The 23,683-nt window shown below is 39.6% G+C and overlaps 1 protein-coding gene across 4 annotated transcripts; it reads left to right on the forward strand.

The window, feature by feature from the left end:
* The first annotated feature begins 1,457 nt into the window (after window positions 1-1,457).
* On the forward strand, window positions 1,458-8,971 carry btbd10b (BTB (POZ) domain containing 10b). Of its 4 annotated transcripts, none has more exons than XM_037450728.2 (9): window positions 1,458-1,715; window positions 2,152-2,298; window positions 4,234-4,430; window positions 4,871-5,186; window positions 5,379-5,481; window positions 6,445-6,565; window positions 6,827-7,024; window positions 7,115-7,225; window positions 7,928-8,971. In XM_037450728.2, exons 2-9 carry the CDS (start codon window positions 2,198-2,200, stop codon window positions 8,257-8,259), a joined length of 1,479 nt encoding a protein of 492 aa, XP_037306625.1. In that variant the 5' UTR covers window positions 1,458-1,715; window positions 2,152-2,197; the 3' UTR covers window positions 8,260-8,971. The 4 variants fall into 4 exon arrangements, with proteins under 4 accessions (XP_037306625.1, XP_037306644.1, XP_037306653.1 ...); XM_037450747.2 differs by having other exon boundaries at window positions 4,237-4,430; XM_062561755.1 differs by lacking the exon at window positions 1,458-1,715 and adding an exon at window positions 3,556-3,605 and having other exon boundaries at window positions 2,192-2,298.
* The last annotated feature ends 14,712 nt before the right edge of the window (window positions 8,972-23,683 follow it).

Consider the following 23,683-nt stretch of genomic DNA (forward strand, 5'->3'; position numbering starts at 1 on the left):
TTCAGGAAAGATTAAAGGATATAATTGTTTCCAGCGCCAAACCTCAACGCGGACAATCTGGGAAATCTATCAATATTCTTCCCAATGATGTTCTTCGCCTGAACATGCATAAAACTTGAACGCAATATTTGTTGCCTTTTATCTAACATTCATGTTTTGTATAAGCGTTATTTATTTTAGTTTATTTCCTGATTTTTCTTTACGTATGTGAATTACCTTTATTTGTTTACATTTTTTAATCATTTCTAGCAAATATTAAAGTCATTATCTCAGGCCCCCATATGTAAGAAAAAATCTTCACTCACAGGTTTTCAAAAAAGTTAATTTACCTCCAGGTGTTCAGATGAACTGTTGAAAATAAATGATGTTTACTCTGAATTGTGATGTAAATACGGACCAACTACTGTAAACAGATAGTCTTACACTGAATGTATTGTTTCACTCATACATACATATTCATGTTCATATTCGATGACACAATTATTTTTGTTTGTAGGGTTTGAGTTGTCCTCTTTTTCTTGACACCTGATTTAGACTACAGATTCGACAAAATTATTTTTACAAGATCTTTATTAAAGTTACCTCATCTCACTGTTATCATTATCATATTAAAATCTCATTTTTGTTTTTTCAAACACAATGGAATGTTTTTCTCTGTCCATTGATGAGCTGGAACCTGAAAAAACTCAAACGTGATGCTTATTGAGTCCAACATTTCTGGTGTATTTTCATTATCAGGATTTACAGTACATAAAAACCACTCAATAGTTTCAGCAGATCACAGCATTTCATGTCTGAATCCATACATTACAATAACTATTCTTTCCATTGACCTTGGTAAATTATTATTTTCCCTAATTCTCCTATATCTTTAACATGTTAACATTTTTTTAAACTCTGTTAGCTTATCATTTTGTATCTGCGAGGAAAAATTATGTCTCATTATGTTTGATAAAACAAAGTCTGATTATGTAACAGTTGAAACAAATTGATTTATGAATTCTGCTGTGCATGTGTGCATCTCACATCCTATATACTCTACACTAATCAACACCAATCCAGTTCTTATATTTTTTGAATTAAATTTCTCTGAAAGCTTTTGATATTTGCCCAGTTTTCTATAGGTAAATTGCAACCCAATACTTTAATTCTCGTTCTGGTATGGTTATCAAAGACTGCATTGCTCCACAAGGAATAACAACGTCAAAACGTTATATTTTAAGTGTTTGCAGCACTTGCACATGTTTTATTTGTCTAATTTATCATTTTTACTTCCTTTTTCTTTTGTTTTCTATGGCTGGTTATACTTTAGGTTGAATTGTTATTTTCTCATGTTTATCTGTTACACTAAGTACAATCGCCAAATACTGTTTAAAAAAACGGAAGTAAAGAAAAAAGAAAAACCCACTCTCGCAACTTCTCGCGATATCTCAACCCCATTCCTTTTTAGGAAATAATAAAGAAATCCTTCTGCCATCTGTTGAAAACGGTTGGAAACAAATCTATCACTTTAAAAACATTTTAAAGCTCGAATGATTTTACATTTTGGTCAAAGCTAAGGTTATTCAAGTAAAGCAATAGGCCTCAGCTATAATTTGTGTCTTTGTGTGCGTCAAGACGCGATCATCACGTCGAATGTCGGTGTTTTGAAAGGAGATGGCTGGTTGCTGGTGAGGGATTGGGATTACCCTACAGCGGAAAACGTACCCAACAAGGTATCTACTCTTTAGATTTTCGCATAATCGTCGTGGAATATGATGGCCGCTGGCCACTACAGCGCAAATAACTAATACCGCCATACCGTTGTCCACTAATATTGTGCTTAAAGGTTTATACTGGACTGCTGGCAATGCCAGCTAATGCTAGCTAGCTTGCTATGCTAACGCAGCGAACTCACGGTAGCAAACGTTTAGCCCGAGAGCAACGTTGGCACAATTTGTTTCTGACATGTGTAAAACTCTCCTAAGGCTAATGACAAGGTGACATTTAACGACCGCTTCAACCACCCATCTTAATTCAGATTAAAGTCAACAGCACACGTGAACTCCCTGGCAAACTATCTTGTTGTCGTTCGTTGAAAGCGGCCAGTCGGTGGTTTGCTAGGAGCTGATCTGGGGATCGAACTGACATGTTGATTTCGCCATTAACCAGATTATGAACGGTGAAAGATCCAGACAAGACTCCCCCTGTATGGGTGATGGCAGAACGTCTGCAGTCATACGACAGTAACTCCAGTGACACCGAAAACTGGGAACGAAACGCAACAAGCCGACCTCGCAAACTCTGCAAGCACTTGAGGTGAGCAGCTGAAACCCTGTCAGACCTCCTGGGGAGGGTTCAGGGCAGCAGAGTAGTGCAACTCACTGGTAGAAGACAGGATCTTTGCTGCCTTGTGTAGCAGTCAAACATTGTTACGAGAACAGGGAAATGATAATGTGCTATTTGAGCAGCAAGTATTGGCCAGCTATTTGCAATATATCAAATGCTAAACAGAATGACTGTAAATCAGATTATTTGTATGTGACTTGTGTTGGGTTACTGGATTTGGAAAAGAAAAGGAGTTTTCCATTTAGTGGTTTTTTAATTTATGTGTACAGCGTCAGATGAGTTTACGTAATGCTATGTCCACATAAGTATATGTCATCATCCTTTGTAATTACAGATACCACGTAAAATAACTAATTTTTATATCCGACATTATTGATTAGATATATATGTAAGTATCATGTGCATATTAAGGAAAGTATATGGTGTTCTTTTTGATAATATTACAAAAACCAAGTCTATATATAAAGGCAAATCTGTGAATATGACAGAAACCAGCTTGGGGTTCCTTTTTAATGCAAATCGAAGGTTCTAGTCTCTGTAAAAGGGTGTGATGATCAACGGTGTTGGACGCTGCACTAAGGTCCAACTAGCAAGACCAAAGACAAGTCCTTTGTCTATTGTTAAAGACACATTGCTAATATCAAGTAAAGCGGGGCTAACACAAGGTTAACCTTCTTTGAGCAGCCAGGGCGGGGTCTGAGATACAGGTAGAAATTGTTAAAAGTCAGTTGATGAAAGTTGATGGGGAAACGTCGACTAAATAAAGCTGTTAAGCAGTAACACAACCTTTATTGCTTGGATCCAATACAAAAATATGTCTTTGGCATGTACATGTTTGTTGAACAGTATATACAATAGCAAAATAATCTGTAGACTAGTTAACAGAGATAGATAGATCTTTCTCTCTCTGTTAACTAGTGTACACATTCTTTTTGTTTCTTTGTTTTTGATTCTTTTGTTTATTTTTTATTATCATAAGATGGTTTATTCCTGATTCTACAGGCTGAAAAAGCATTTTTGGAAGAAGTGCTAGAAACTAGAGAATGTCTGCACTTTGTCAGTCAGTTATAGCCATCAACGACTAGTCTCTTGAGTGGTTATCCAAAACGACAAGGTTACTTTTTTTGCTCTCTCCACTACCGTTAACTGCGGCAACCTCATTAATTTTTGGCTCTGGCTCCTCCTCCCTAAACTGCGAGGTCCTTTTCGAAGCTATTTCTTTTTCAGGGGGAACAATAGAAAGACGAATATGATGAGAAGAGAGTAGGCAGGATGAGGTAAGACTGGTGCGTTTCGTCTCAAGTCGAAGGGAGTGTACTGTTTGCCTGTGGCCGGTGTGTCAGTTTCTACTTACTCACATTAATACCATAATTGTCACCTCTTCCGTATAAACCTAATAACCCGTTGGCTTTAAGTTAGCAGGTTTATGCTGTGAGAAACACATTTTTAAAGAACAATTTTGCATGAACCTACATCTTCTGTTTCTCTTACAATCTTTTTGCACTTGACTATACTATGACCTAAAACCTCACACATCTCTGATCTGGTTTTTTGTGTTTCATTCAAAAGTGATGGCAACACTGCTTTCAAAGAATGTGCATAGTTCAAGCTTACAGAATGTGGTACATCCAGTTGTTGCAAACACTTATGTAAGCTTGATGAGTTGAAGGTACATTTTGTAACGATAATAATTAACTGTTCAAAATGATTATAAACAGTTTTATGTCTTTATCCCATGTTTTGGCAGATGTGGGGGAGTTTTCCAAATAAGGATTTTGTCCATAAGTGCACTTATGTTGGGCGCATAACGTCTATAAACATCATCATTTACAACTATGAAATGTGCTCTGGGCCTGAGAAAGAGAGTGAAATGTTAACCTCGTATGCCTTTTTTTATTTTTAAAGAAGCACTCAGGCCAGAGCATATAGAGTGGAGGCAGAACAGAGGAAGATGAGCATGCATGGTGCCAGTGGAGGCTGTGACCGCTCACGTGACCGTCGCCGCTCCAGTGATCGCTCCAGAGACTCCTCGCACGAGAGAGACGGCCAGCTCACCCCCTGCATTCGGAACGTCACCTCACCCACCCGCCAACACAACAGTGGTGAGTGTGCAGGGAGAGAATAGAGGACTTATATGGATATCATGTTAGAGGTCCACAGCTCCTGGCAGCTACTGTTGAGAACAGCTGACTGCATTCATCAGCTAGCAGCTCAGACATGGATCAAATCAGCTTTAATCTACCTGTTTGTTCTAATACCAAGATGGCTTTCTGTCTGCTTTTCTAGAAACGGGACACATCAGTGAGTAGGTTCCGTTTAGTCTGGTTGCATTAGATCAGGCAAGAGAGTATATTTTCTGTAGACGTCACGTCACAAAAGTGAAGAATGTTTCTCATAAACAAAGAAACTTCCAAATTAAGATGCAAAATGTATGTCAATAATTTCCGATGTGACGTTGTCCCTGTGGCTTGTGTCCCGAGTTAAACAGGAAAGCAGTTCTTTGTGAGTAATCGCTGTGCCTGTTCTGCCTGTTTGTGCGTAGACCGAGAACGAGATGGTGGCTCGTCATCGAGGCCCAGCAGCCCGCGGCCTCAGAGAATCTCTCCCAGCGGCTCCAGCAGCAGCGGGGTGGTGAGCAGTCGCAACAGCAGCCTGTCGAGTACTGAAGGCACCTTCAAGAGCTTGGCAGTCGGAGAGATGGTGTTTGTCTATGAGAATCCCAAGGAGGGGGGAGCGGGTGCGACCGTGGGAAACCGAAATATTAGGACCTCAGAAAGAGTCACTCTGATTGTGGACAACACGCGCTTTGTAGTAGATCCGTCCATCTTCACTGCACAACCCAATACCATGCTGGGCAGGTACAGTAAACTTTGACCAGCTTTATTATCCATCATCAGTTATTAGCGCCACAATTATTGGAGATATTTAACTAATATGCAATGTATAAATCCAGTTTATATCCATGTCAATGTAGCTGTAAATGTTCTACGGTAATTTTTAATTTGTATTGTCTGTTATTATGAGAATAAACCAACTTTTCTTTATTTCAGAATGTTTGGATCTGGAAGAGAACATAATTTCACACGGCCCAACGAGAAGGGGGAGTACGAAGTGGCTGAGGGCATTAGCTCCACCGTTTTCCGAGCAATTCTGGTCAGTTTCTCTAAATGATCTTCTCTGTTACTGTCAATGATGGTAGACTAAAAACTAAAGGCAAATCTGACTAGGGTTGTAAGGGTGGGGGCCCAAAGCCTTCCGTTCAACTTGGTATTCTTTTTCCTCTGGTACCGTGCATCTGGTACCGTGCCCATCCTCAAACTCAACCTCCATTTTGATCTCCTTGACACACCTCTAAAGTTGACTGCATCCTGATGGATTGAAGCTATTGCATTGATAACATCTCTCCAAATACACACACATGTACAAAATTCTCAAAACAATCTCACACACACACACCAACATACGTTAAAACGATACCAAATACACGTTTTTGCGGCTGGTAATGGAAACCACCTCAAAGTATAAGACAATATGGCCCAGCAGCACCACAAACTACACTAAACATCACTCCTCTAACATAGTGTCAGCTGCAACTGAACATTATAACCTTTATTAAAGTGGTATTTATACAATATAACAATATAGCTAGATGCTTTTAAGTAAGTACTGGAAACTGATTGTATGTAAATGGAACTATTATTAGACTAAATATAGTTGGTACTTTGATACAGTGATGCAATCATTCCTGGAAAAGGATCTGTTGACTTCTCATGAAAGATGAGTGATAATGAAACGATGAGTTAGCAGTATGTATGCGTCTTGCATCACGGACCAAAAAAACGCACAATAAGCTTCCTGTTACCCTCAACCTACTGAGAACTCGACCTTGTTGACAAAATGAATCTTGTAACTTCTAACCTTTTTAAGCTTTCAACTTCTATTAGATGGCAAAATGCTTTACCAACGTATGATACTGTAACAGTGTTTTTTTAATTGAAAGCCCTGGTTGTTCACGTCTCGGCTCTTCATTCATTTATGTATGTTTCATAATCTGTGTAAATGAGTTAACACTGTTTGAAGTGACAGCCTTGTGGGTGATTTCTGTCTAATTGACAGGATTACTACAAATCTGGGATAATCCGCTGTCCTGATGGAATCTCTATCCCTGAGTTGCGGGAGGCCTGTGACTATCTATGCATCTCCTTCGACTATAGCACCATCAAATGCAGAGACCTCAGTGAGTACTTCGTCTGGGGTATTGTAGTTGCTAAGGTTACCCACTAACGGCGGCATTCTGAGTCAGCATTAAAAAGACACATCAATGCTACCGTGTCTCTTTCTTCCCCTCGTGGATGATTCCAATGGAATCAATTTGTAAGAAAGTACATAATCATACATGTGCTCTGTTGTAGGAAGAACTTTTAGATTTAAGTCTGCCACAAGTTCAATTTGCATTGGTTTGTATCTTCTAACTGATGCAAACTCCCTTTGATATCAGGTGCCCTGATGCATGAGCTTTCCAATGATGGAGCTCGGCGCCAATTTGAGTTCTACCTGGAGGAGATGGTGCTGCCTTTGATGGTAGCCAGTGCCCAGAGCGGAGAGAGGGAATGTCACATTGTAGTCCTTACTGATGATGATGTGGTTGACTGGGACGAAGAGTATCCACCACAGATGGGGGAGGAGTATTCTCAGAGTGAGTACATATTAATACAGAATACAGCTCTGCATTTGCACAATAGACAGATATGTGATGAAGACATTTGTTGTGGTCTTCTCTTTGCAGTCATCTACAGCACAAAACTCTACAGATTCTTCAAGTACATTGAGAACCGAGATGTTGCCAAATCAGTTTTAAAGGATAGAGGATTAAAGAAAATAAGACTGGGTATTGAAGGTGAGTTGGACTCAAATTGTAAATGGTGATGGTTTTATACTCTCTTGTATGAGAGATTGGTTTAGGAGTGGCAGGGAAACTATTAATGTTGATCACAATGGAGCAGTTGGTGTCTAAACCAAACAAATAAAAGACACAGAGATGTGGAAGGACAAAAACATTCAAATGGACAGTGTGATGGATGAGTGAGTAGTAAAATGAGAGGGAAGACAACTGACACTAAGATCTTACAGAAGGAGTTATTTGGATATGACTGAGAACAATGAGATTTAAGATTGCGTGCGTGCGTGCCTGCCACCAAAACTGCAGTAAGTGGACAGCTGACGCTCAGTTAACTGTAGCAAAAACAAGCATAAATGCATGAAAGACTGGAAAATTAAAATTTTCACTGCGGACTATATTGTAGATTTTTCTAGACGTTTTTGTTTCTAATGATCAACATATAATATAACACATTCCTACTATGTGATCCATTAAATCACACTTCAGGATATTCTCTAATTTGACATGAATCTGCAATTTGCGTTTTTCTGCGCCAATTATTGTTATTTCAACCTTTTTAAAATCCACTTTTAAGTCCTGAAATATCACTGATGTTTTAACTTACTGTTTAAGTAGCGCTTGTCCCGTCATTCTGGTGTATTTGGCTTCCTGGGGGCCAGGGTTGTTTTACAAAAACTGATTTGTCGATCCTTTTGGCAGGTTATCCTACATATAAAGAGAAAGTCAAAAAACGACCAGGAGGTCGCCCGGAGGTCATTTACAACTACGTCCAGAGGCCCTTCATCCGCATGTCCTGGGAAAAGGAAGAAGGTAAAAGCCGCCACGTGGACTTCCAGTGTGTCAAGTCCAAATCCATCACTAACCTGGCGGCAGCAGCAGCAGACATCCCCCAGGACCAGCTGGTGGTGATGCACCCCGGCCCCCAGGTGGACGAACTGGACGTCCTACCCAATCCCCCACCCAGTGGGAATCAGTACAGCAGCAACTACAGCAATGAGCCTGACCCTGATGCACCTTCACCTGCCGTTTGAGGACACACGGGTCCTCCTTCAATGCCTCTTCCCCTCCAACGTCTCTAGTCCTTCCCCAGCATGCTGCAGCATGGAGTGCCAGGGGCACCATAACCATATTGCCTTGACACCTCCTTTGCAGCCTTAGAGCCTCAAGAACCTGGTCAACTGAAGAAAAAGAAGCATGAGGGACTTAAGACTGATGAAAGGAACAGATCAATATTGTTTTTGTTTTGATTTTTTACTTGACCAAAGGAATTTATTTTTCTGTTTGGGGAAAAAAAGATGTTAAACACTTATTAACATTATTATTTACAAATGTTGACTCTTAATCGGATGGTTTTGGTTGAGCACTCATGTGATGTCACTGTTTTTTCCACAGGGTTTTATTTCACTGATGATATTGATTTTGATTATCTTGAGTGGCCTAACTACTTAATGTGCTTTGGGGAAAATGACTTTCTGGTCATTGAAGGAATACTTTTCGTTGCATAGTGTCATGATCCCTGGTTCAGCTCCTGAGATTTCTATAAATCTTGTCATTGGGTATGTAGTTGTTGGCTGGATCTGATATGTGATGTTATGCTCTTCCCGCAGCCATGATTTTAAGCAGAGCACAGGCTAACCCTGTCCTCGTCAGAATCTTTTTGTGAAAAGCTTGAAATTGTTGTTCAAAAATAAAACGTAAAATCATCAAATAAAGAGATCACAATAACCTTTGGGTATATTAAATCCTTGGTACTGGCAAACCTGCTATTAGTTCCAGTAAAACCTGTCCCAAGACCAATCAAATGAGATGTGATGAATAACAGCTGAAGTGAGTTGACAAATCGGAGCAGATTTTGTTAACTATAACCTTTATAACATATTGAAGCCATAGGTTTAACGAAGTCTGGCTTTAGCTACTGAATGCAGGACAAAAGTAATGTGCATTCCGTAAGAGGGAAGGTGTCTAAACATTACTCATTATGAGGATCAGCCCTTTTTTAGAATTAGGGATGAATTATTCACTGAAGTGATACTGTCTGCTATATAACCCTATGATTCAGAGCTTCATGGTCTATAAACAGAAATGGTGAGTCTTCTACGCGAGGATCAGCCCGTGTTCCTACACCGTGTTTCTGCGGAGTCCCAAAACGGACAACGTTGCCTGAAGGACACGGTGGTTCTCCAACACACTTGTGAAACCGGGGCAACATAAGCTTTCCAATGATGGAACTCGGCGCCAATTTGAGTTCTACCTGGAGGAGATGGTGCTGCCTTTGATGGTAGCCAGTGCCCAGAGCGGAGAGAGGGAATGTCACATTGTAGTCCTTACTGATGATGATGTGGTTGACTGGGACGAAGAGTATCCACCACAGATGGGGGAGGAGTATTCTCAGAGTGAGTACATATTAATACAGAATACAGCTCTGCATTTGCACAATAGACAGATATGTGATGAAGACATTTGTTGTGGTCTTCTCTTTGCAGTCATCTACAGACTGGGTATTGAAGGTGAGTTGGACTCTCAAATTGTAAATGGTGAAGGTTTTATACTCTCTTGTATGAGAGATTGGTTTAGGAGTGGCAGGGAAACTATTAATGTTGATCAAAATGGAGCAGTTGGTGTCTAAACCAAACAAATAAAAGACACTGGGATGTGGAAGGACAAAAACATTCAAATGGACAGTGTGATGGATGAGTGAGTAGTAGCCGAGCCATAGTGCCGCCATGACTTACAGGGCTGCTTTACCTGTGTTGTTGTAGTCAGAAATAGCTTCTGAACGTGTGAGAGGAACCATTCCCCTCGATGCTGCCAAAACACACATTCTGTCTATTAAAGGGCATTTTTAGTCCATTTTGAACCAGCTGTTTGATGTCAATTATTTAAACAGGGTTTTCAATAATAGTCAGGAGATGGAAATTCAAAAATATTTCCAGCTCTTCACCTGCAATAGGACAAGGTTGTAAGATTAATGATGTGCTGCCTTGCTTTGATGGGTTAGATTAAAATGAAATGACACACAAGAAAGGGCTTTCTGATGGTCACATGACATCAGCACACCACCTCTGAGATTAGATGCACAGATCCATTGAACACTTTGATGATTGTAATAACTTTGATCTCATTTAGCAGAATCATCTGGTGGAAATGGAAATCAATTATTTTGTCCAATACTTGACCAGCAAAATTAATTACATCCAGTTTTATTTGTGCCTTCATCTATAAAACTGCAAAATCTACAAAAACAAACTGTTTTGTAGGTTTGGTAGAGAATGAACTGAATGAATTCTTAGAAGTGAACCAGTGTGATGAATGAGCCGTCTCTTATTTTGAACTAGTAGCAGCTTCTATTGATCCGCTCTCATCCTCAGCACTTGCAGAGGGGGGGACAAGTTCAGGTAATGGATGAGATATCCCCACTTGATATGAACTACAATAGTACTTTCACCCATTGCAACAAAGCTCTGCAATTCCACCGGAGCGGATCCATTAATCACCGTAATCACCAAGCATGGAGAGCAGTCCCAATCTTTGGCAGAGCACTGAGGTGCAAAATTAATCAAGTGGTGTCCCTTCAGATGTTTACTTTACTTTCTGATGAATGAGCAATACAACCCATATGAAAGTATTTGTAAAATAAAGTCCCAAGCAGCTCCTGAAAGTTGCTGTAACCCTTATTTGTCTTATTTTCTTAATCGTGTAGTGATATGGAGTGTATACACACAAACAATAAAGCCTAATTGATTCAACTGCATTGGTATCGATTCACTGTGGTAAAAGGTTCTCACCTTCGATCTTGAAGAAAAACTTTCCATCATGAACCTGAACAAACTCTATTAGCTCAGAATTCGTGTGAGGATGCAACCGACCAGCAGCCACAAGACCTTGAGACAAACGGTTAAATTGCAGGAGTGACGGCCACACTACTAAAGATGGAGTCATTGATATGGCATTCATCATTAAAATGTACACTAGGAAAGTCGAATGTAGAGCACAACAGAGAATTTTTATATAGAAGGTTTTTTTTATGTCATTCAGTTTACAGAAAATGATTAACAGCGCTTACCCTGCTATAATTTAGCATCTAAATTAGTTCAGTGGCGGACCACATGCTAATAAACAGATTCCCTTAAGCCTGCATGAATTCATTTTATTCTATTCACGAAACGCTGACGAATGTGGTGACCTTAAAGTCGATCCTCCTGTTCTGTTGGTTTCTCTTATGGTACGGCATGTTCCTGAGTCACTGGGAGGCGCTGCGTGTTTAATCCTCCAAAAGCGGTGAGAAACCAAAAAATCCCAATAAACAGTTTGTACCTCATCACCAACTCTGACTGCTTACAATTCAATCAAAATCCAGTGGAATGGAGTTATTCACCCCTCCATGGATCAATTGGGATGTTATGGTGTAAATAGAAAGTGAATCAGCTGTTAGATTAAAATCAGGGCTTTTCTTTAAACTGCATTTATTCTGTGTTGTACCACCATACAAAGAAGTTCAGAAACCACACTGACCAGGGACTGTGACTGAGCATTGCATATAGCAACTAATGATGCCAGCTTATCAATAAAGCTTTTGTGTGTCTTCTCTATCTGACAATGAGTTAAAACATAAATGAGATTGTTTCTTGCTTTCAAAACAGTTGTGGTCGACATGCAATGTTACAGTAGCCTTTCTCGTAGAGGAGGACTTTTATTTTTGTGCTGACCTTTTGTACAATCAAAGCTGTTCCAGAAAAAGTCAGACGCACAACTGATGATAGCGCCTGAGACTCAGATATGACCTACATGAGAGAAAACTGATCTTTGATCAAGATAAATTACATTTGGCCCTATAATTGTTAATACGATTTGTGCTGAAGTGACATTGTTTTTAAACTTGAAACTCTAAATGAGACTTCCACGAGACACACGTAACAACAAAGAGGATCTGAAGAGCCAAAGGATCCTTCCTGCAGGCGATTGTTTCGTAGCTGAAGTTACAACGCCACAATGTATTGTTTCAGGCAGTTGCTCCTCTAAAAAATAAACAGATTTGTAATAGCAGGATATTAAAATAGAAACATCAAAGTAGGCCTGAAGGTTAAACAGATGGCGGCAGTAATCACATTATCAAGGTCAGTAATATGAGCTTTTTGTTGGCTCTGGGGATTAAAGCACAGTATACATTCCCAATTTCAAACCCAAAATCTTGATAATACTGAACATCAGATCACAGTTTTGTTGTTGTTGGTCTCATTAAAGGATTATTTTTTTTCAACAGTGGAAGAGACGACTTAAAGAGACATCTTGCAAATAAAAAGGATATTGACAAGTAGGGGAACTCATTGACGGGACAAGACAAGAAGGAAGGGTGACTCCCAGGCTTACAAGGCAAGCAGAACATAAACTAGAGGATGGGACTTTAGCTCCGGCATGGTGAATATCATTATCCCCCTTCCTCAACCTAAAAACGGAAATAAATAAATAAATTAGGGCTGGGACTTTAGCGTGTTATATACAATAAATTAATTACAATGTGAATTAAGATTAATTAATTACACAAAAAATAACACATTAAACATTTTTTACGCATTTTTACATTTTTTGCACCGCGGAACGTTTCTCAATGGATGAGTTTTGGAGGACCGATTATACTGGAGCACCAACTAGCGTTCATGACTTCAGACAACAACAAACCACGTGAACATGAAGGAAGAAGCTGACGAGACCGTGTCGGGTGGCCCCGTGAATGGGAAATCTTATTATAATAAACACACGGAGGGAAGCGTCGATAAGAGCGTGGTTGTGTGCAAGCTGTGCAACAAGGAATTCACATCGAGCCTCAAGTATCACCTCAACGCAAAACAAGTAGCAGCTAGCGTGGACGTACAAGGACCCACACTCAACCCACACTGCACCAGATGACTGGTTTAAGGACCAGGGTAACTAAGTCCACGTCTGAAAAAATAACCAATGTTCTGAATGTACTTGAAAGTATTGGTCTACTTAAAAAAACATAGTTTACAGAAGGTCTACTTACCTATAGGCTACCCGAATTTCTGAAAGTACTATATTTCTAAATATGCTATCTCTACACTTGTCTGCTGGAATTGGTTGAACAAAAATAAAAATCCATGTGAAAAAAATTACTTCTCACTGTTCTCAGGTCAAATATTTATGCAATTAAAATGCAATTAATTTTGATTAATTAATTACAAAGCCTCTAATTAGATTAATATTTTTAATCGAGTCCCGGCCCTAATAATATATATATTATATATTATATTATATATATATATATATATTATATTTTGACCCTACATATTTTGACTTTTTTCACAATATTTTTTTTCCCATGACATGACTGGAATGATCTTAGATGGAGCAACCTACATGTCCCTGTCACTAATGCCAAATGCCCCAAATTTCTGTACTTTAAACCTTATCTGGGTTCAACCCTCAAGGGACATGGTGGCTCTTCCTAAATCCTTTTTTAGTTTTGGGTAACTGACATTATAAAAAATCATAATGGGATATTGCCCCAGAGACGAATTGGTGCATCTTGGAGGATCAACCATGCTATTCATCCTTCGTGCATTGGTAAAGGCACAAGTGAGTTGAATTTGAATGTAACAGAGAATTGGAGGGTGGATGCACTAAAAAGGGTAAACAAATCTACACCCTGTGCCAGACTGTCAGTTTAAGGTTGTCCACAGGATGCCCTGAAGTAGACAAACATGTGATTGTCTTTAAAAAATGCCCTCAGAGGCTGTAATAAGTTTCATGTCAGTGTGACCACTGAATGAGACACATCTGCTCATCTTTACTGACTCATCCGGCCTTCTCTCCCATCCAAAAGGTGGAACCCTATAGGCTATGTAGCATGGCTAATAAGTGATAAAAGCTTAATTAGCAATTAACATCAAATTTAGTCAATTCATCATCATTCAAAAGATTCTTCATCATTCTTGACAATGCCATCATAACTCAAGTGAACACACCTTATGTTTCTGCATAACCCCCAGGGTTCACTTCTCTAAAACAACCAGTGGGGACAATGCCCCCACAAGTACCTCCACAGCAGTGCTCTCACAACTTGGCAGGAGTGGGATTTGAACCCAGTGGCGCTTACAGAGGCTTTTGGCCCCTGCACTCACCCCTACACCACCAGTCCTGGTCACATTTTAGCAACTTTGATTCACCTATTTAACCATGAGCATGTGAGTTAAACTTTAAAACTCTTTTAAATGCTATTTCCACATCTGGGCCTGAACCCACAACCTTCAAATGCAGTGGAGGCTTGTGGCAGCAGCTCTTCCGCTGTGCTACTTCACCACACACTAACCAACCCTTTGTTTGTTGTATTTAACCTTGAGATTGCTACTCAAACCTGAAGTAAAGCCAAAGGCTCAAACCCAAGACTGGGCTTAAACCCACAACCTAAAGGGTAAGGACAGTTGCTCCTCAGCTCTTGTGCTGCACTACCTCACCATGCACCAATTACATTTTTGTTTCTCGTATTTAACCTTGAGACTGCTACTCAAACCTCAAAACTCTTTCAAAGCAGAAGTGATGTCTGCATGAAGGGGCATGAACCCACAACCTCAGACAGCAGGTTGGAGCCTGGAGCCCTTCAGTTGTTCCCTTGTGCTATTCAAGCACATGCCTCATTGTGTCCGTTTCTCATATTAGACCTTGGGATTGTTTACTAAACCTCAAAACTGCTCCAAAGTTTACAGTTTGAAGCCCTGACTGCAACCAAACCCTCCTTCTGAGAGAGCAGGTTTGAACTGAGGATCCTCCACACTTCAGCCTTCCTGCTATCTCCCTGCACTGTTCCACCACACACCTGTTGATGGTTTTGTATCCAACCTCAATTCTCATAGATTCTCAGGCTGGAATCCACAACACAACACACTTGTCTGTTGGAATTGGTTGAACAAAAATAAAAATCCATATGAAATAAAATTACTTCTCACTGTTCTCAGGTCAAATATTTATGCAATTAAAATTAATTTTGATTAATTAATTACAAAGCCTCTAATTAATTGGATTAATATTTTTAATCGAGTCCCGGCCCTAAAATAAATATATCTCTTTTTATTCAAGTGGGAAAACAAATGTGGTATACCTGCATGCAGGTTGTTTGGGATGCAACATTGAAAGGAGCTCAGCCTTAAAGGTTGTCACAAACCCCTGGAGTTGATGATTTTACAGGAGAAACAGTTATTCAAAAGGGAGACAATAACCCATGAATGGTATTAATGTGTGAACAAGAAAGGCCCCAACCTTTATATCGTATATTGAAGAGGTCCATTAGGTTCATATATCTTGAAGGGCATTCATATCGGCTTTTTGTAAAGAGACATGCAGGGTTTGTTCAAATTTTTATTGAATGATGAAAAAGAAATTTCCCAGACGAACCTCCCTCTTCTTTAACTCAAGGAAATCGCTTCATAAATGGCATTAGACTATCTTTCGGAAAGCAGTCTGTCCTTCCGATTAACAGTGTGATTGTTATCATTGTTTGTACAGTACAGTATAGCAAACCTTCCGTGTAGAAGAAAAAAAGAGAAAAGGTACAACAAACAAACATTCTGATAAGAAATGCGAGACATGTAAAAAAAGATGGTCTCTTTCAGCAGGGACTTACAAGCCTTTCTCTTTTTTCACCACATGCCGGCAGCAGAGCGCCAACAAACAGATGAAAAATTAAATTAAATTGTATACAATTCAATTTACCTTTACAGAGGTTGATCTGTCCTTTTTAAAACCAACCAACTAAATACAATCATTTTTTGATAAAACTGTAAATCAACACAAACATTACTTCAAAATAACTATTTTTCTCATTTGATGCAGTTTCATTGAGACAATACCAATAAAGGATCTGTTAAGATCTAAGGTCACAATATATTTAATGTTTAATGTATTTTTAGTGTTTAATTTACAGGAGAAAAGTTTGATGTGGTTTCCATTCGAAAAATTGCTGACATGTCAATGTTGTCATCTCATGCAAATACCAACAATAACAACTTTGCAAAGTGTAAACATTGGAGCCTCTGTGCAGCAGATGTTAATGTCCTGGACTGTACGTGTAAATGTCCAACGTTCAGAGCAGACTGCTGGGCTTCATCCTTATTGTTCATCTGTTTGAAGATAACATCTCGGTTAACATCTGCTGTCAATGGCGGGACTTCAATCAGCATTAAAAATGGACACAGAGTTGATCCCATTATTTCATATGGCTGGTGTCTTTGACTATGGTTTTTATGCCCAAAAATAACAGATGACAGACAGATAAAATGGAATGATTTAAACGTCAATCCTTCCTGAAAGGGCTGTAAACTTGTCAGAGGTCAAGTGAATATTTATTCAATATCAATCTAACCGTTGCGTGAATGTGGTGGTGACCTGTTTTTTAGCTATAAGCCAAACACATAAAGATGTTGTTTAAACAACCTATTTATGAGTTATCTTTATGAATACAAGCAATAGCAGTGTGAAGTGACATGTGAAACATTTCCTTTTTAGCTGTTTTCAACAGCTGGGAGAGGACAGGCTGCGATATCTTCTAATTCAATATAGTCCAGGCACAGAGATGTGAACATGCAACATTATACCTTGTTTAACTCCAACCCAATCTAACCATCTGCTCTTCCTGTGGGATAAAGGATCAGTTACGCACATATTGACATATTTAAAATCAAATTAAAAATGTGTGGCCTTTTTTAATGCGCCATTTACTGAATCCTAAAATTAAAGGCTGTTATGTAATTGAATTACGCACAACACTCATATGGCGTTATTCTGTTTCCTGTGATAAAAAGCATTTGGTTTGCTTTCACAATGAATATGTCATGGTATCAAGAAGAATACGGTCCAACTAAATATATTCAGATTTGCTCAGCTGATTAAATAAGTGGAAATAATATGAGAGCAAAGTTGATTTAAAAACTACACCAACAACCGCAAAATAGCATTAAACGGTCATCCAGCTGTTCAACATGTTCGAAGCTATACAAAAATACACAAAAAAATTAATCATCAATGCGTTCACAAATCAAAGTCATGCTTAGTAATCTGTTGTGTTTAAGGGGATACAAAGTTTGGAAACTGTGAGCTATATGCATCAGAATCAATATGAAATAAGAAATAACGATGAGTTCAAATCTCTTTTCCAGTTTTACCGTCTGTCAAAACAGATAAACTTTCTATTGTGTTCTTCAAGGCATTTTTTAAAGTCCATTGATATTTCCTGCGAGGATTACAAGAATCAATTTGTAGTCTTGCTTGAAAAACAACAAAACACCATTGCAACAACATTTGAAACCAGAGACAAGACAACACCTCAAAAGGATTGAGGAGTAAGACAAAGGTATCACATGTAGACCGGATGTCCCACCTCAGAACACCCTTCATATTAAAGGCATGACGCTCTGCTGCTGTGAAATATAGACGTGTAAATGTGGTCATAAAGCCAGTTATTACGCAGCATTTCAGCAGCAGTGTCATTCTAACACAATAAAGACATTTAAATGAGACGCCCATAACCATCCTGCAATTACTGACTGAGCTTAGACAAAATGTCCAGCTTATGATTTGGGATTTGGAAGGTGGGCTTCTGATTTTTGGTATTCCACAGAATAATAAGTGTGCCATCTCTCAGAGGGCTGTCCTACTTTCAGACAGAGAGAAGAAGCAGCCACTTCTACGTCCATCAGAACGACCAGTGAAGAGACGCCATGGCGACGACGTCCTATTCATGCCTGTCTGTTGGCTGTAATCAATCATGTCCAAACAGCATGATGTAATCTACTACGCATGTAACTGGTCAGTGTGGTTTCTGCACTGCTGAACGGGCGCCACAAAGGCCAGGAACGCTACTCCGTCACAATTTAATAATCATCAATTATCTCTGTTCAAGGTCCAGGGTCGTCTTTCTTTTATCACTTTATTTCACATACAATATAATACATAACAAGATTTGTACTAAATACACAACGCATTATTTCACATTTTTCACCAAACTGTATGTTGGGTCATTTTTTGACTAACTTTACTGTTTCCAGCGTTCTGCATTCTATGATGTTATTGATATGCTTTTCTATGCATTCTTTATGATTTTTTTGACATACTCTAGTATAACTTTTTGAGTTAACTTTTTCCAACATAGAATATATTTTTTAATATACTTTGAATATGTGAATGAACATACTATACTGTATGTGTATGTAGTACTTCAACATACTACATTACACAACCGTCTTATTTTTTCCACATGCTTTATTATAATATAATTAATATGCTATAATATGTCTTCAACATTCCTCAGGCACCTTACTGGTGCGCATCCCCTTTTTCACTCATTGACACATTTCGCTAATTTGTTCTGGGTTGTAAATGTGCCGTGCTTCTTCCTGTTCAAATATGTCGGATGGCCGTTCATCCTTTGGCAATCAACATTGCAGTTCACTTATAATAGATTATATAAATGCAATTCTCAAAAAAGAAGAAGTCCCATGGCAACAACGGGAATATAACATAAAGGAAGAAATAATTAAATATTTCCCTTTAATAAGTGTCTCCCTTTAGCTCCCTAGTTTCGTTTGCGTTTCGGTTCCCAGATGTCCAGATGACTGGTTTCCATGACAACGCTCCTTTCACCAAATAGGCTCCACCTTTCATCGTACCAGAAAGGTTTGCACTTGAGAGCAAGAGTGCTCTCTTTGCAAGAATTCCTTATTTTTTATTAGTTCACTGAGGAGACTTTCTGATGGAGAAGTCGTCATCTATTTCTTTAGATTTAGATTTTGAAGATACAAATCAATGGACCAATCCAATTTTAAATTGTGTTCTTGAAATTTAACCCATTCCACACATTGGGAGCAGTGGTCAGCTGTAAGGGCGCCCGGGGAGCAGTAAGGGGTTGGGTGTCTTGCTAAGGGACACTTCGACATGGGACATGGAGCAGCTGGGGTTTACCAATGTACCAATGCACTGACACTGATCTGTGAAACCAAAAAGACATTTAGTTAATTCACCTGTCCATTTAATGACTTAGCTGATATAATGTTGCAGCTAAACGATCTCTAAATAATTGGAATCAAACTGGTTGAAATGACTGATTCATGAGAAAACAAAAGGAATCCATTGGTATCTGTTAATGTTGTGTAGAAACAGCATAACGAGATGCAAAATGTAGTTGATTCACATTATTATTCATGTTCATTTAGATTTTAAAACTGCAAACAGAAAAATGCCAATCAATACGGATGTCATTTAAAATATGGGGTTAGGATAAATTAAGTGACAGCACAAACCTGATTTATCATGTTACCCTTGGTAACAAATTATAAGCTAGTTCTGTTCAACAAGTTGTATGTGTGTTACTCATGAGGCACCAGCAGTTCCATCTTTTCAGCTAATTCAGACGGTCTCCATGTTCATGAGGAGACGCTAAGAAAGGGCTAATAAGTTCATTATACCAAGTAAAAAGGGAGAGCGAGCCTGCAGCCTCCCAGTCATGCAATTTACATTTGAGATGTGACCTCAGTGCTGTTAAAGAGCTTTCAGCCCTCCTCTCAAAAGAAGTAGAGTATTTCTCACTGAACCGTTGTGGGTTCCCGTCAGCTAATTTTAAATGCTAATCAGCGTGCCTTTTATTCAAACCAGACTATTTGCGCAGCGCCATCCTACACAGAACAATAACGGTTCCCTCTTCTAATACTTTGCCAAGTCTGTGGGCACAAAGGAAATTCAAAACAGCAAAAGAATTTACTTCTGTTCAGGATTGATTACTTGTGTGTAAGAGCTTTCACCCTGATTCCAGTGTTAAGTTTTAGCTTATCCAGTTACCCAGAGTCTCCACACAGTTAATAGGTCTTATCCTCACACAGACGTGTCACTCCATTGAGATCAGTATCATACAAAGTGTGTTGTGAAGTCCAGTGGTAGTATTACATACTCTGCTTTCAGACTACAGCCAAGTGTTTAAAATATATTTGTGTGAGAAATGACTCATGGACAATAAGCTTCCATTCACCCTGCAGCCGATGAAAAAGCCTTGTGTTTCGCAGTGGGTGTTGTCTTCACCAAAGTATATTAACAAGCACAAACACGACCACATTGTTTGGCTTTGGGTCTTCTTTTTGGAGAAGCCTTCTATGTGTTTTTTTTACAATCTGTGTTTCTCTGAGATGAGTCACTAAAACCTTTGTTATTAGTATGAATTACTTTTGCTTTGTGAAAATAAGACTGTTCAGACAAAGCTATTGGTGTAAAATGAGGCCAAGGCTATTTCAGTCCCCTTTCCAATCATTCACTGTTTGAGTATAAAAAATACATTTTATAAAGAGATTTTAGACACCTAATCATCATCCTCTTTGCGTCACCACTCACAGGGAAAGAATTTTTTGCTTTTGATTTAGTATATTATCCCTCTTTTGCCTCCATTGTTTGATTCTTTCACAGCCATATATGGCGATAGTGGCACATGGAGTAGTGTGGTGTGCTGGGAGTTGCAAGGTTGGCGGTTTGAATCCCCGCTGCTGCATGTGCGGCATGTCGAAGTGTCCCTGAGCAAGACACCCAACCCCTAAGTGCTCCCCAGACCAAATGTAACACATGGGTTATAATGCAATGTAAGTCGCTTTGGATAAAAGCCTCAGCTAAATGACATGTAATATGATATATACTTGTCACACACCACTGAAATGATAACAAACACAAAAATACATGATAAAATAAACAAGTGGACTGTCAACATAGGGTTTTTGAAGTGTAGTGACAGATGTTTTTTGGCCGGAGTGTCATCAACAAGCTCAGACCAGTTAGCGGCACATTGGCCAAAACATCAAGGTATTTTCTGCTGCATTGAAATGACGGAAAGCTTGATTAGAAACTGATCATGTTATTAGTGAAAGGCTATGCTTTACCTGCTATGGAATATCAAAATTCCTGCTGTGAAAAATGTCTTTTACTAGTGATCACATCTGCAAATTAAAAAATGTATGTAGCGTCCTCATTATTGATTTTTCAAATCTAGTCCCAAGATCTTTCTCAGATTTCTCTTCTCTCAGTCTTCAATGTGCATCCACTGTGAATAGAAGAGGAAATATACCCCAGAGCACTTTAACAACTGCTCCAGTCAAAATGTGTAAAAACATAATGTAGTTTTTGCATTGAGGTGCAACTTTCCACATCCTTGCTGTTTTGACGGCTAATTCAGTCCCCGCTGCATACAATGTATGTGGAGAACAAAATGACTGCAACACGATCCATTCCCATTGTATGTGAAACCAAACTTTCCCATTGAGTGATAAATATGGGGTGTTACAGCAATTGTTCTAAAGAAAAGATTTTAGCCTAAAGCGGAACCCGTTGACTTTTATAGAGGTGAAGATATTCTGTGAATTTCAGAAACACTCTGAGATCTTCGTGAGCTTCTCTGTAACTGATACACCAAGCACACCCATGACTTCCTTTATCATCAGAGGGTGCTGTCTGAGAAGATATTATGCTTACAGCTCCCTTTTCATCACTGATGGCTTGGCCACCGTTTACCGTTTCATTTTTTTCTTTACTTGTGCCGATGAGGGGGTCCCGGGACAGATGTAGTCGCATGTGTCTTTTAACAATTTCTGGTTTTCGTCAGAACGTCCTGCACCAGCTCAGGAAGTTCAGCCTCTCTCAGGAGCTGCTGGCTGGTCAGTTCTCTGTTCTCTCATCACCGTGTGGTTCGGATCGGCTACGCCAAACAAGACGGGAACAGACTCAATCATCGGGTCTGCAGAGAGGACCATTGGCCCCCAGCATGTCCTCCATCCTGGACCTCTACACCTCCAGACAAGCAGAAAAGATCAGTGCAGAACCCTTCACACCTCAACCGGTTCCATCTCCTTAATGGAATTAATGAAAAATGTGAATGGTGAATCTTGAAGACTTCCCTCAATGGATTGTCAAAAAGTTGAATTATACTAAAAGCAACAGATTTGTTCCTGGAAGAATTCCAATCATGTTCCTCAGATGGCCGTTCTAAATCTGTGACACAGGTTCTAATGTGGTTTTATTTGGTACACGTATAAAAGTACCCTACCCTCCCTGTCACATTGCTATTTGATTTTCATCTCCACCGGGGAAGGTTTCTGGGGGGAAATGAGTCTGTTGGTGACAGATCTGGGCTGCGTGAGATGCTACAGGAGGTGACAGTCTGCTTGGAAAGAGGTTGTACAGTATCCCACAGGCAAGGTCCTGGGGTCAGCACCCAGTCTTACAAGATTAACACACCTGCCACCAGCACAATGAGGTCTAATGAGCGCACACTGCGCCCCCAGTCTGTCAGCAGAGGGCCAAGTGCTCTATGAGTGGCTCACACCTCAACACTGCTTATTGAAGTTCTGGCTCTTGAGTCAATACCTTCATTAGTGACTTCATGGCGGATAACTCTCTGAGGCCGAACAAAGGAACAACAGGAACACAAAGTGACACATTCCTGGGATTAGAAACTTGTGGCCACTTCAGTCATTAAAATACAAGGAATGCAAGGAATTTGTTTGAAAAGAAAAATTTAAAAAGCTGACATGTTTGAACATATCAGAGGCAACATTTCTTTTCATTCTTAAAAGTTGAAAGTTCACATAAAACCCGCCGAAAAAGAAACTTCTACGCACGATTGGCAAAAGGGGATTTTCTTCCACTGGAAAAGTAGACCCACACCCTCCAGACCTTCATGACCCCCACGGCAGAAAGATTCATTGGCCAGCAACGCGTCAGTGACTTTAACCTTTGATAACGTGTCCTGTGAACCTGAGGAACAAAGGCTGCGACATTTCCTTTGTTAGGGCCTGACGAGGTTCTTGCTAGCGTGCACAGGGATGTCAGTTGTACATTCGTTGTATATTCCCATCAAGGGAAAGACGGAATGTCGGATATATGTGTCTGATAATGGGCACCAATAGGACAGACAGGGGGCAGAAATATGCATCAAATGATTCAAATCCTCAAACCTTTGTGTTTTTCACTCATCCCTGCTCAGCAAAAAGCTCTGGAGAAGAACACTTCAGATTCCTGAATTACCTCTCCAGAGTTTAGGGGACACTTAATCAAAACTAGACATTTATGCAAAACCTCATCCAGATGTGTGGGAAACAAGCCACTTCTTAAACAAGGACAAAGGATTGTGGTCATGTCTCCTTCTGCGAATACCGTACGCAGCCTATTACAATAGTGCTTGTCACGTGTGAGGTAGATTTTTCTTTCAATAAGGTCAGGCTAATTTATGTTCCTCCGTGAGAGCCTTACGAGAGAGGAGAGTGCTGATGTAAGTCAAGAGGCAGGAAGGCCGCCATTCAACCGGCGTGTAATACAGTACTTCCTCTTGTTTGACAAAGATGCTGCCCTAAATTCAAGACACTGAAGATGGTTTGTGTGTGTCTGTGTGTGTGTGTGTGTGTGTGTGTGTGTGTGTGTGTGTGT

Source organism: Pungitius pungitius, chromosome 4 (genome assembly GCF_949316345.1).
Source record: "Pungitius pungitius chromosome 4, fPunPun2.1, whole genome shotgun sequence".
NCBI classification, from domain to species: Eukaryota; Metazoa; Chordata; class Actinopteri; order Perciformes; family Gasterosteidae; genus Pungitius; species Pungitius pungitius.